General features: G+C 34.6%; 1 protein-coding gene across 1 annotated transcript in view; it reads right to left on the bottom strand.

The window, feature by feature from the left end:
• ZSWIM6 (zinc finger SWIM-type containing 6) overlaps positions 1–15,554 on the bottom strand; it is a 196,428-nt gene that overhangs the window by 14,953 nt on the left and 165,921 nt on the right. Inside the window, exons 5-8 of the mRNA XM_090278935.1 lie at positions 8,925–9,104; positions 4,408–4,584; positions 3,987–4,133; positions 305–451 (exon numbers count right to left, since the gene is read on the bottom strand). Coding sequence (XP_090135061.1) covers positions 305–451; positions 3,987–4,133; positions 4,408–4,584; positions 8,925–9,104 — 651 coding nt within the window. The remainder of the gene's footprint in view (positions 1–304; positions 452–3,986; positions 4,134–4,407; positions 4,585–8,924; positions 9,105–15,554) is intronic.

The following is a 15,554-nucleotide window of genomic DNA, read 5'->3' as shown; positions in this document are numbered from 1 at the left end:
CATGATGCACATCCTTTTTAAATATCTTTTTGCTGGAAAACAGTCATAAATGCAGACAAATTCTTAGATGCACAATCACTGACTAGAGAGAATAAATATTCTTAAGGTTCTTTACACACTGCTGTCAATTGCTGAACCTAAGCCTGCCTGAAAAGTGGGAGAGTGCCTATTTCCTTGCTTTCTTGTTCACTGCAGGTATTGTTAACTATATGGATTCACAAAACAAACTGTGAAGAAAAATAATGACCAATGTCACTCAGAGTTTAGGAAAAAAGGCACATGAGACAAACGTCAATAGTTTTACCTGTGAAATCGGAGAATCCAGGGAAGCTTTCATCATCCAGGCGGCAGGCTTCCATAAGGCTGCTGAAGAGAGTGCCCACGGGGTCCAGAGGGTGTCCAACCCAGCCCTCCAGATTGGTTATCGAGGTCATGCTTTTATGGGGTAGCTCTGTGTAAGAAAAGGGAATTGAGAGATGGAAAGAAGTAAAGGGAAGAGAGGCTTTGCCATTTAATAGCAACATCCTGACAAATTAACACTGAATTTGATTAAAGAAACAAAGGTATATATAATCACCAACTTGTGAACTATTTTGTTTTTAAAGATTCACCTGTAACTCAATATAAATGGTACTAACCTCCGAGGGCAGCTCCCAAACATCTATTTAATTCATGCATCCAGGGTACTGGGTAAATATTAGAACTTACACTATTCAATTATGTCATATGAGGAAAAGTCAATTCTAAATTTTTACCTGAGAAGCTAGGGACACTTCCCCTCACTTCCTAGGAGTGACATGAGAGAGGACAAAAAAAGTCCCTCCAGAATTACCACTGGATCCCTCCACAACTCGATGAGAAGATGCACTCAGAGTCAGTGCCCACTGGATCCTCTAAACTGGAGACTAGAGGGCAGCGGTGGCCTGGGTGACTGGGACTCCCCCATGAATATTATTAAATTACTTTCCTACCACTTTATGAAAGTTTTCCATATCATGGATCAGTGAGCCATTTAAGGGAAGATCTTTGCCACAAACAGGAACTACAGAAGATAACATATAATTTGAATGAAACATATCCTTTTCATTTTTTACACAGAATGTTAGCATTTTCAAGTTCTTAAGTTAATTTAGAGAGCACTGAAAAAAGCTGCAAATATTTAAAAACATATCCCATTGTAAATAATGCAGTACCTTACATCTAAGCATTTACTAAAGTAATAAATAGTAGTAGCTCCTTTTTAAAGGAAAATATAATAAAATCTATATACAATATAAAATATACAAGAAAAATTTGGCTTATAAATTGCTACACAGCCATTCCATGAATCCAATATTCCTTTAGAAGTTTTCTGGTTTTGAACTATCAACTATCAGTACATAAAAATAAAGTGGGGCCTGGAACAGTATATACTAAAATATATAAAAGTTGGGTCCTAGATTCCTTCGGAAGGCCTTTCCCTTTGGTTTCTGTCATTGGCTTTCATATACATAACCAGTATGAAAATAGAAATATGAGCATTACTCATGGGAACAACCAAATATACATTTGATAGGGAAAAATACACACACACACACAGTGAAGGGAAGTGTTGTGCTCATACAAATATATCTATTGTCAAGTGACAGAAATGGAAGATAAAATCTTATAAAGTATTTTCTCTTTGTAAAGTACTTCCTCTATGCCCTCTTTTTTATTTCCACACAAAATTTAGTGAAAAAACACAGAAATGGGAGAAATAAAATAAGAAGTCCAGTTTTCTTTTGAAATCAAGAAGCTGAACTAAGTGAAATAAGTCAGAGAAAGACAGATACCAGATGATTTCACTTACATGTTAAGTATTTTTAAAAACTGAGCTCTCAAATACAGAGATGGGCGAAACAGGTGAAGGTGGTCAAAAGGTACAAAATTTCACTTACAAAATAAGTCATGAGGCTATGGTGACTATAGTTATTAATACTGTACTGCATATATGAAAGTTGCTAAGAGAATAGATTTTAAAACGTCTTCATCACAAGAAAAAAATATTTAGTAACTATATGTAGTGATGGATGTTAACCAGACTTAGTGTGGTTATTATTTTGAAATATATAAATATTGAATCATTAGGCTGTACACCTGAAACTAGTATAATGTTATGTTATATATAAATTAAATCTCAATTAAAAAAAGAAGCTGACATATGCCATATAGCATTAAAAATGAACAAGATAATTCATTTACCAATCTTGTCCACATGACAAGTAACTGTTAAGGAAATATAACAGCAATTAAAAACATGTTCTTAAAATATGGGCAGATAAAAAAAGTTGGGGAAGACATAGGTATAGATAAGTAATCCCAGTTATATAATACTTAAGAATAATCTGAAATAAAGGTTTTCATTGCACCCAAAAGAAAAATGTGTCTAACAGTGTCCTCAAAGAGAACCAAGGGAGTCTAATTTAACATGTATTCTAACTTACCTACATGAACTAACATTTTTACACTTTGCATTTCTTAGATATGGCAACAGTTTTATTAAACTCATTTAAAAAAGACATTTCTTAGTAAATGTTATGATTTTTAAAGACCAGATAATCATGAGCTAGCTCTTCTTTTATAGTATAAAATGTGTTTCACTCTCTCTTAAATTGCGTATCGTTATTCTTTATACTTTTCAGAAGTAAATACCTTTTGGTCATAATATTATGTGTGTTTGGGGAAGGGGGATTTCAGAAAAAATTTTTCAAAGGGACAAGCAGCATATTCTGCAAACACATCTGGTAACTAGTGATGACACGAAGAACATGAAAAATTGAACAAAGTCATGATTATCACAGAAGTTATAATCCAATTCCATCTGAGGTCCCCCTTTCTTGGGTTCAAACTATGCCTTTCAAATTTTCTCCCATCATATAAATGACAATGTTAACATTTATAATAATTTCAATATAGAGAGTATTAAAAGTACAAAAATCTCAATCCAACTTCCAGCCTCTTTCAACAGCTTTTGAAAATTTTTAGCTATATCCAATGTGGTATGTGTGTAATCACCCAAGGATCAAAACAAAAAAAGGAAAAACCACAGCAACTATAACTATCTTTCTGAATAAGAAATAAAATTCCAGAGTAAATACAATCCTGTCAAAGAAACATAAAAAGATTTATACCTATAGAAGAAACAAGAAGTGCATGAATTATCCAGACAAAGCACATCCATTACTTTTTCTGATCAGGGCCTCAGGCTGTAATATAACCCTCTGCAATTGCTATCACTCAGTAATGCCTATGTAAAATTTAAAACATTAATAAACTAAGATTAAGAGAAATTTAAGTGTGTTCTGTCAGTTGACAGTTCATCAAATGTTATTTACAGAATTTTAAAAATCCAAGGATTTCTTTGTTGTGATCACTTGAAATAAATATCATCCTTACGTACAAATTATTACAAGTAAAAAATTTTAGAGTGCTTACACACTATGCCAGGCCCTATTTTAAGTGCTTTGCAGGATTAATAATCTTCTCAAGAACTCTTGATAGGTCCTAAACTGAGCCCCACTCTACACATGAGGTCAAGTTATTGCCCAAGGTCTCTTAGCTAGGACTGATTGCTAGGATTCAAACACAGGCACTCTATCCCCCAGGACCCTTATTGTTAGAATTAAAATGCACTTTCCTAAAACATGGTATTTGGCTAACTTGAATTTCAGATAATTCATACATACTAAGTACTTAGACAATAATAATAGTAATAATAATAATAATAAAAATTCTCAAAAAATTAACTAACCTAAGACACTTAAAAATCTTTTTTATAATATTTAATCAAGAAAAAAAACCTAAAATTTCTCATAGATCAGGTATTAAATATTTCAAACGAGTGGCAAGCACAGTTGTCCCCATCACTCCAATTCCAAAACCCATCTCTCCCAGAAGAGCACAAAACCAAGTGATGTCATCACCAAGAATCCCATTCCAAAGGAAACAAACTCCTTCACATTCACCTTTTTTTTGAGTTCGGAACATTTCCAACTGTTTCTGTTGCTGTCGTCTTAACGTGTTAACAATAGCTATTGCCAGTCTCAGTGCTTCTCTGGGGTACCCATGAGAACGTAACGCGTCCACTCTTGCACAGGCTGTAGGAACATGTTCTAAAACAGAAAGTTAAGGGGAGAAAGTTGCTACTGTCAGATACATCCATAAAAATAGGATGGAATAGTGAGATGTTTTTCCCCAAAATACTATTAAAAAGACACAAGAAACCATTTCTGAACTTGGATTTGAATGAAAAACTCAGCTCCTATTGCCAAGCATTCATCCATCTCCCATTGAATCCCTCAGCTCTCCTCCTCCCACTCCAATAACGCTATAGAAACTAAACAAAGAAGTAAGTCATGGAAATGTCTTTCCGGTTTGGCCACTTACCATGCCAGAGGGGCCACCCGCGGGAGTCAAAGAGGGAGTTTTCAGTGTCGTCATGGTAACAGTAGTTGGTGTATAGGTCACTGCTGATAATGTGCTGTAAGTGACTATCCTGCCAGTGGAGATCGCATGCCTCGATGGCTCGGGTGAACACAGTCCGATGGGGCCTGTTCGATGAATCTGTTTTTTCCACAATTCAGAAAGTCATGTCAGCTATTATTTACATGTAAATATATCAGTCATACCACTCTGTGGCCAGATGTTCAAGAGCACACCCACACACATTGTCCTGCACCCCCTAAGCAGAAGGATGGAGGGTGAATACTCTCATGTCCTAAGTACTAGGAGGCAAGTTAGCCAAAAGAGCCACCACTCACTCACTCGTTTTATCAAACACAAACATTCCGCAGCCATCAAAGCTAAGGTTAAAGGCATCCTGCAAAAAGAACTGTCCAATTTAGTTGCCATGCCAAATACACTCAAAGGAGGCATTCGGCACAAAAATCACATGAAAACTCACTGCTCCCCACTGCTGAGGCGCTGAGGTGGGCTGCCCTGATGGGATCAACAGCTCTCACAAACACTGTGCAAGAGATGTGACACCAGCCATGGAACCTTTTAGAAGACGCAATCAGCCTTTAAAGATATGCATAAGGGTTGTGCTTTTGGTTGTATTTTTTAACTATATTGTGCGGTTTTGCACAATTAAAAAACTATTATGCTTCTTGGGATATAATGATTAAATGCTGCTTTATATCCCAAAGGGCATAAATGCATATATTTAACATTTCACAAAGCCACACAACATAGCTACAAAACAAACCAGCGCACTTACCTTGCCCCTACAGGCTGCCTCCTGACTCCTGTGCAGGTTCCATGACTGGTGTGACGTCCCCAGCATAGTGTATGCCGGGGCATCACAAAAGAGCAGAAGCATACACTCCGAAGAGGGTTCAAGTTTCAGGACCTGACAGAGAAAAGAAATGTTTGGGGAATAAAGGATATTCTCACCCCAACTCCTGGGAATATTCAGTTCTTCTGAAGAACACAGTTCAAATTCTATCTGCTCTCCTACCCTCGGTATCTCCACTCCAAACTTACCTTCAACTATGGCGCAAACCTTAGTAAGTCTCCACTGAAAGTCAGGGAGATAAGCTGGTTTTATTTATGTATACTTTACTTCACTCACCCTCACTTTACTAAGTTATCACCCTTACTGTTCTGAGGCTTAATTTAATGAGAAGCAAATTCTGGAGCTTCCTTGGTTGATAATGTTTTACCTTCCTGTCACTGGAGCTTTGAACAAGTTCAGACATAAAGGAAATCATGAAAATCACAAAGAATTGAAACGAGAAGAAAAGCTCCAAGAGCTCGTTTCGTCCAACCCCTCTATTCTGCTGATGGAACTGAAATCAGGAGAACTAAAGTGACTTGCCAAGGTCACACAGGCAACTGAGATTATATCCTCATTCCAAATTCAGCCATTTCAGCTGCACTTCAGGCTTCTGAGAGGTCTTCAACAAAGACCCTACCTTCAGCTTTGCCTCAGGTCAACTTATATATCTGTATTTACATGGCAGACATATCAAAATGCATAAATGACATAATTAGAGAGGCATAAATACTGATGTACGGGCTATGCTTCCTTGGCCAGACTCTTTGGTAGCACTAATTTTAAGTGTCACCTTACATGTGGGATTTACATTTAAGGGCCTTTTGAACCTATCGGGGCTTTTGCTGAGCAGAATACACTCCTACCCAATAAGAAACTGGTTCCATCATCTCTCATAGTCAATTGATCAAATACTCCTAAGTCCAAAATCTCCCACATTATTAAGTGGCTTTGTCATTGCATTTATCTTGTTTAGCTCAAATCAAAGAAATAGAATTTAAAACTAAAAGGAGACTTTAAAGGAGCAACTTAATGTTATGCATGTATTAGAAGAAAAAGAGTTCTACCTGTTGATTTGGCTCAAAGTGGTATCAATAATAACAGTAAGCTGCAGAGTAGGATTCCATTAAAAAATAAATAAAAATCTTAACTTTTCACATGTTTGTATTGATTCATATAAGCATAGAAAAAGGTATAGGGCACACACCAGGTTTTTAACAGTTGTTAGCTCTACGATAACAATAAAACCAAGTATAACGAAAAAGGCTAAATACTAATAATATTTAAATGAAAACGTAAGATAGAAAGCCCTACAATAACATGAGAAACATTAAAAAAGATTGTGTATGTAGACAATGACTAAAACTATACAAGGAAAAAGTTGGTTTGATTAGGTGTCAAAATTTGGTCAATTTTTATCTTGAATGTTTATAATTTTTTATTTTTGTGATTAAGATGGAAAAAGAGAGAAGCCAATTATCTTAACCAACTTTTTAAAATGATAAATATATTTGTAAAAAATTTTAATGAAGTATATGAATATTAACACATGCTGATTAAAGAAAACTTGGAAAATACAGAAAGATAAAAAGGGAGAAATTAGGTCTTCTATGAAAAAAATTAAAAATTGGCTACCATTGTGATACATTTTAAAAGGTCAAAGAAACTAGCCTTTCAAAGGGTGTGGATTCTAATGTTCTTATTGTTGTTGCTAATTAAGTCTAGTAATTAATCTCAGCAATGACAGGGCCCGATTTGCCCTTCACATTTACTTCAGTGTGCCAACACATGCAATTCTGCCCATTTTCTGTACCAAGTACACACTCCACACCCAGCTGCAATGACATGGCTGCTGGGCTCTGCTGGCCACAGCAGGCTCCCCTAGCACTCTGCTCGATTTTCTTCTGACAGCCCCTCTGGAGCATATGAATATTATGGTAAAAGCAGGAGTCCTGGTGCCTTTAGGCACAACAGCTATAAATACCGCCCTCAGAAACTAGGTCCTGACTTCATACCCCTAGGCCAAACCATAAATAAAATGAACTGTTTCATCTGGAAGCTGGACCACTGTTCAAGGGCATTCTAAAGCCAACGAAATATTCCTGTTTAACCAAGGGCAAAGTAACCAAATGGAAAGCAAAGTGCAAAATGTTAGAATGGTGCTCCCAAAAAGCAGGCAGGGAGTGAAACAGAGAAAATCCCCCAAATATAAAGAAATAAAAGATTAAAGATATTGCCTATGTAGGTGTAGACACACACCCTTTCCTAGCAGTGGAAGAGAATAAACGCTAATTGTTAAACTTGAAAATTCTGATTTTCTGGAAAAGAATATGGGGTGTAAGGGGTCCATTTATTTTCTTTAACATTATTAAATAAAATCATCATGGGCAATAAAGATATGACAGATTTCAAATACTGAATTCCCAAGGCAAATATCTGTAGACAAAGCAGAGCCAGACAATCGTTTTTCTCAAGTACTAAAACAACTTCTTCATTGGACAAGTCCCTGTGGAGTGATACATATAATTTTCTTTCTTTATCAAGACTGAGAGCACTATGCTATCTCACATTCACACTCAGCACACTGTCCAGCTCTTTCCAGGAGTATCAGCTCCATACAGGGCTAGCACATACAGCATTGTCCATTCTGGATCCTTCTGGTGTCGTTTGACCTTGCATCTATCACAACTTTAAAGTCTTTCAAGTTTTCTCAAAAACAACAAAAAACAGGTAGCAACAGAACAAAAATCACACAAAAATAGTGACATGAATTAGTGAATGAGAGTTTTATTCACAAGTGTTAACTACCTTAAGGATTTAGTTCTGAAAGAGAAGAAATGCTGCAGTAGCTGGAAAAAAAGTGAAGTCAAAGGAAGATTAACAAAAGGGGTGTGGGGAGGCACTAGAGCTAAATGGTGGGTCCAACAGAGAAGCTGGGAAAAAAAAAAAAAAAAAAAAATCCCAGGATGAAAATGAGAGACAGAGGTTCTTCAGAGGACATCTGGAAATGTCTGTGTGCATTTCTATTACCCCAAAGACTGGAGAGCACTATTAACCTACAGTAGGTAGGACTAAGTACGCTAGATAATCTTTCACGGTAAAAGTATTTTCCTAGTCCAAATGCCAACAGCAGCCCATGCCCTTCCAGTCCAGTCACAAAAATTTACTTGCTACATTCTAAAACTAAGAATTTTTAACTGATTAAATTATACAGTAGCCCAAATATGAATTAACCAAGAGATTAAAAACACAAAGCTGCTCAAGCCTCTCAATATTTTGTTTTATAAAATGTGAGCAACCTATTCCATGATTCATTAAATTAAAAATATTCAAATAGTTATTAAGCAATTCTATATAACACATAATTTTAAATAACCCATATTAATACATATAAGTATTAAATCCATCTGTATTCTGAAGAATATGAATAAAAGCACACAATGGTCTCAGGTAAAAATTAAAACACACACATTCACAGCCAAAACATTAAAACATTAAAATCTTTGCGTTATAGTCAGTTCTTAAGTGGGGAAAATTATTTTCCCACACATACTGTTAAGTTACTGTTATAAACGTATATGCACAATTAAGCAGATACAAAGTGAGCAGAATTTTACTGTGGACTCACCTTGGTTGGCATTTGCACCCTGAGGCAGAGCATTGGTTAAGTTGGGTAATTCACTGCCATGATTTCCATCTTCCCATGGACAGACATCAACACTGTTCCACTTTTTTAGCTGTTTTAACCAACTGGCTTTCTGCTCCAACTTGCAGTGGGGATTTAAAACTATACACATCCACAGAGCACCTAATTTAAAGGGGGAGAGGGAAGTAAATTTTTAAAAATTATAAAAATGTCCAACTCTAATAGCTAATGATAAATTTTAAACCATTTCAAAATGAGTCTAAACGTGCCATTTTTATAACACAATCCTCTCTTCATCCAAGCCACATAACTCATGCAGAGTTTAATGGAAGGACAAGAGTCTGAATCTGAACCAAAGATCCAGACACTGTTTAATATACATAAAGATGAAAGATATTTCAAATGTTCATTGTTAATTATCCTCCTACTTATGTGAAATTTTGGACAAAAATGTCTATAAAGACTGCAGCGCTAAGGTCCAATGTGCCACTTTAATTTACAAACAGACCTGCAACAAACCACTCTAAACAATTCTTTTGGGCAAAAATTAAATTTCCTTCTAAGATTACCCTTACACAATAAAATCATAAAGGCATACAATGAACATGAAAAACCAGTTTTCTAGTTTCCTTATTGATATTTCAAAACTTTATTATGTTTATTAATTAGTATGTTTATCTATTATATCAATAACCTTTTAAAAATAAAATTCACTTAAACATACTTCCCTAAATTATTTAGCCAGGAACTAATCTTTATATAAATGAATTCACTAAATTTACATCACTATGTGAATGAAATCAATAAACATTAATCAAAATTTCACTTGTTTTTCAAAGGAAAAGCCAAAATAAACTTAGAAGACATAACCAATAATTTGAATTAATTAAGGTACTGATAAAATGTATTATTCTTTTCTACATTCTTCAAAGGGGTAGTAGCTAATTTCACAAATTTTAAAAGTTCAAGTTTTTATTTACTAATTTCAAAACAAGTAGATATCAGTATTTCAAAGCCATTCACAACACTTTTTCTTTGAAAAGGTATGTGCCTGTGTGTGTCTGCGTGCATTTTAATCAATTATATTAAATGAATGATAAAGAAAGAAATGATCATTATGTTTTGTTTGTCCAAAAGAGATGCTTTACATTTTTCTACATTTAAAAGTAGCAAGCAAGAAAGGCAAAAGGACTCGTGGACATGAACAACAGTGTGGTGATGGAAAAAAATACAATAAAATTTTTTTTATTAAAAAGTAGCAAGCTTCCTCAATTAGAAAATGACATTAAAAAAAAAAAAAGATTTTATTTATTTTTAGAGATAAGGGAAGGAAGAAAGAGAGGGAGAGAAACAACAGTGTGTGGTTGTCTCTCGCACACCCCTAACTGGGGACCTGGTCCACAACCAAGCATGTGCCCTGATTGGGAACTGAACCTGCGACCTTTTGATTCACAGGCCAGCATTCAATCCACTGAGCCACATCAGCCAGGGCAGAAAATCTGATATTTTAAATATCAAATAACTTTTACCACCAGAAAATAAAAGTGACCACAATCTATTGAAGCCACAGATATTTACAATAAATATTTCTATATTTTTAAATGCCAATTGAAAACAAAATGTGATCAAACTAGTTAAGCCCACTATAGCTTATAACCAAAAACTCTGAACAAAATATGAAAAGCAGCACTCTAAGGATTCTGAAAAGTAAACAACAGCAAGCAGATTAGGGAAACAAAACTTGAAGAAGCAAGCCATATGGGGGTGATTTCCTGTTATTTTTCCCTCTTTTTCTTCTTGGCTTGCGCATAAAATTAACCCCACTAGAGGAACTTTGTAGAGGATGCATTCAGCAAAAATTCAGAAGAAACCTAATCTAGCTGGTGAGAGGACTGGGAAAAGGGGACCTCACCCTCCACTCAGGAGATGCAGTGAGGGGATCTTGGTTACTGTGTACAAAAGAGGTGCAAGTCCTGGTAACATCTCATTTGCATAAAACAGACCCCAGGAAGCACAGCCAATGGTCTAAACCAATACCAATTAAGAGATGATAAAATCAGACTTAAAAACGAGACCCGACTTTATGCTCTGTGTAACAAACATTCTTGAAATATAATGGCATAGACTAAAAGGAAAAGGATATAACCTGCAAACACTTTCAAAGTAATGCTCAAGTGGCCACATTAATATCAGACAAAGTAGACTTCAGAACAAGAAATACTACACAAAGAATAGAGTGAGACATAACATAATAAAAGGGTCAGTTTCCCAGGAAGACATAAGAGTCCTAAATAAGAATACTTCACATAATATCGAGACTTTAAAATACATGAAGCAAAACCTGACAGAGCTGAAATGAAAAACAGACAAATCCACAATGATATCTGGACAACTTCAATGCTCCTATCTCAATAACTGATAGAACAAACAGATGGAAATTTAGCAAGGATGAAGAATACCTAAGCAACACTATCAACCAACTTAACCTAGATGACATTTATAGATCACTGTACCTAACATTAGACAAAAACAAAACAAAAGTCTACTCTTTTTAAAATACACAAACATTCAGTAAGATAGTCCATATTCTGGGCCATAAAGCAAACTTTTATAAATCTGAAAACAGTGAGATCATACAAAGTATATTATCTAAAAAAGATATGTGGGAAATCCAAATATCTGTAAATTAAAACAGCATGAGTAACTCATGAGTACAACGACAGTCACAAGGGAAACCAAAAAATATTTTGTACCTAAAGAAAATGCAAATGAAATATAATTTGTGGTCTATAGCTAAAAAGAGCTTAGAGGAAAATTTATAGTATTAAATGCTTATACTGGAAAAGATTCAAATCAATAATCTAAATATCCACCTTAAGGAACTAGAAAAAGAATAAGAAATCAAAGCCAAAGCAAGCAGAAAGATGGCAGTAATAGATCACAAATTGATTAAATTGAAAACCGGCCAAAAAGAAAAATAAAATCAATGAAACCAAAGCTGGTTCTTTAAAAAGTTTAATAAAATCAATTAAGCTATAATTAGACTGGAAAAAAGAAAAGACAAACTAGAAAGCTCAGGAATAAAAAGGCACATCATTACAGATCCTACAGCAGCAATTTTCAACTGGTGTGCCACAAGAATTTTTAAAACATGCAATATCTATTTAGTCAGGGGCAAGGACCTCTTTTTCCTTAGTGTCAAATTTAAAAATGACAACATAGCAATAGCCGTCCAGTGTGAATCAATCAAAATTATACCTTTTCTTTTTTGTCAGATTGGCAAAAAGTATAACACTTTTCCTGATGTGCTGCAGAATTTAGTAAGTAGTTTGTGTGTGCCACGAGATGAAAAAGGTTGAAAATCGCTGTCCTAGAGGCATTAAAAAGCTTTCATAAGGGGATACTACGAACAGCTATATGCCCATAAATTCTACAAATTAGATAAAATGAACAAATTTCTAAAAAAAAAAAAAAATACAAACTACTAAAGATCCCTCAAAAAGAAATAACCTGAACAGCTGTAATTTTATTTAAAAAAGTAAATCTATAGTGAAAAATATCTAACAATGCATGTCCAAAAGTTTTCCTGGAAAATTTCACCAAACATTTACAAAACAAATACCAATTCTGCACAATATTTACCAGAAAACAGAAGAAAAAGGAATGGTTTCCAACTAATTTTATGAGCCCAGCAGTACCTTGATATCAAAACCAGAGAAAGTCATTATAAGTAAATACGATTATAAATCAATATCCCTCCTGAACACAGAAACAAAATGACAACAGTGTACTGATTGATTGTGGAGGTGGGGGGGTGTGTGTGGAATTGAAAGAGGGTGTAAGGGGGATAAATGATAATGGAAAAAATACAATAAAAACCAAACTATTAAAAATTAAAATAAAAAATAAATACATAAAAAGTTAAGTATACTGCAACCAAGTAGGTTTTATCCCAGGAATGCAAGGCTGGTGCAACTTTAAAAGTCAATCAGATGCTGGCCTGTAGCTTGGTTGGTTGGAGTGTCGTCCCATAAATCAAAACATTGCGGGTTCTATCCCTGATCAGGACATACATGGTAAGCAACTGATCTATGTTTCTTTCTCCTCTCTCTTTTCTCTCTCACTCTCTCTCTCTAAAAATCAATAAACATATTCTTGGATGCAAATTTTTAAAAAATCAGTATAACTCAATACATCAACAGATTAAAGAAGAAAAACCATATGATCATTTCAATGAATGCAGAAAGAGCAACAGACAAAATTCAACATCCCTTCATTATAAATAAAACTTTCAGTAAACTAGGTAAGGACTTAACCTGATAAAGGGCATCTGAAAAAAACCAAAGCCCTAGAGTTAATATCATAATGGCAAAAGACAAAATATATTTCCCTTAAGGTCAAAACAAGGCAAAATTGTGTGCTCTTGTCACTCCTAGTCAACACCACACTGAAGTTCCAGCTGGGACAATAAGGCAAGAAATGGAGGCTAATGGCATAGATTAGAGAGTGAAAAATAAAAGAGCCTCTATTTGCAGCCAACTAATCTACAAAAAAGCTCCTAGAACTACTAGTAAGGTCATGTGACACGGACATGCTAAATGTCATCAAACAATCAGAGATCAAAATTTACTAAGAGCCAAAAGTACCCTGAAACAGTTATGAATCTAACAAAATGTGTGTAGTCTCTATGCTAAAAACTAAAAAGTGCTAAAAAAAAGTAAAAGGCAATCTTAAAAAGCAGGTTACTATATTCACAGACTGAAAATTTCAATAATGTTAAGATGTCAGTTCTTCCTCAAATGGATCTCTGTGTTCAACACAACTCCACTCAAAACCCTAGCAGGTGTCTATGTACATAATGACAAGAACAGACATAAAAGAGCCAAAACAACTTTATATAAGGACAAAGCAGAAGGCTCTGATTTTTGAGACAACCCATAAAGTTACAGTAATCAAGACAATGCACAAGTGGTAGAAGAATAGGCACACAGATCAATGGTACAGATTTTAAAACTCAGAAATAAACCTACACAAATATAGTCTATTCAAGGCTTAAAGTCAATTCAAACCTGAAAAGATAAATCTTTTTAATAACTGGTGCTGAAACAATTAAGATATTCATTTTTGAAAATGAACTTAAATCTATATCACACAATTTATTAAAAAGTAATTCAATAAACTTATTAAAAACTAATTCAAAATGGATCACAGACCTAAATGTGAAACATGAAACTTCTAGAAAAACATTATTTGTAACCTTGGGTTAGGCAAAGATAATGTTAGATACAATACCAAAAGTATGATCCATAATTGATAAAAGTGGACTTTATCAAAATAAAAAATGTCTGCTTTACAAAAGACACTGTTAAGAGAATGAAAGGACAATCCACAGACTGAGAAAAATGTGTGTAAACCATACATCTGACAGAGGACTTATATCTGGAACATGTAAAGCCCTCTCAAAACTCACCAAGAAAAGGAAACTCCCTGTAAAAAATGCACAAAATATTTGTAAAGGCACTTCACCAAATAAGATATACAGATAGCAAAATGCAGATGAAAACACGCTCGCATGAGGAAAATGCAAATTAAACCACACAAAATACCACTATACACCTATTATCATGGTTAAAATTAGAGAAAGAAATTAAAACCTGACAATGCAACTGCTGCCGAGGATGTGGAACAACTGAAAGGCTCATAATTGCTGCCGGGCGTACAAAACAGTATAGTTGGAAAATAGTTCAGCAGTCTCTCATGAAACAAACATATATTTACCTCATGACCCAGCAATCCCACCTCTAGGGATTTGCCCAAGACAAATGAAAACTTGTATTAACATAAAAGCTTGTACAAAAATGTTTATAGCATCTTTATTCATAAATGCAAAAGACTAGAAACAACCTGAATGTCCTTCAACTGGTAAATGGATGAACAAACAGTGGTACATTCATGCAAGAGAATACTACTCTGCAATAAAAAACTAATATTGATAAATAATGTGATGTAGATTTCTTTTCAATGTGTCCATTTCATAATTCAGAATTCTGTATTTCAGTCCATACCTGTGTGAACTATAATTTGTTTTGAAAATTAGCTTAAAAAGCACCACCATGCCAACTAAAAGCCAAGATTGTTGGCAAAGAGCCAACTTTAAATTAAATGTAGTTTTAAAAACAGAATTAATAACCAGATTTATACTAAGCACCAGTTCTTTTGAATTAACTCAAAGATAAATTAGGAAAGTCTTAATCAATGTATATAAGGACTGATTGCTTTGCATTTGAAGGAACTGATAATATGATAAGGAACCAGGGAGATTCACCTTTATCTGTAAGAAGAGTCTGTATAAAACAATACTGGCAAGAGAATACTATTCTACTTTTTAAAAAAGTTCTTGTGAGGAAACAGAGAAACACTAAGAAAACCTTGATTAAATAACCACTGTCATTAAAGTCACTATTTCTTGGATGCCTAATATATGCTACAGGCATTATATTTAGGGCTTTACAAACATTTTCTCATTACAATAATCCTTCATGGTCAGAATTAATGTTTCCATGTGAAAGATGAGAACACTAAATCTCAAAGAGATTATGGTCCTTAAAAGTA

This window comes from Furipterus horrens, unplaced genomic scaffold (assembly GCF_987537825.1).
Source record: "Furipterus horrens unplaced genomic scaffold, mFurHor1.1.pri manual_scaffold_5, whole genome shotgun sequence".
Taxonomy (NCBI): domain Eukaryota; kingdom Metazoa; phylum Chordata; class Mammalia; order Chiroptera; family Furipteridae; genus Furipterus; species Furipterus horrens.
The sequence above is the reverse complement of the archived record's forward strand: the minus strand, read 5'-3'. Positions and strand labels throughout refer to the sequence as shown.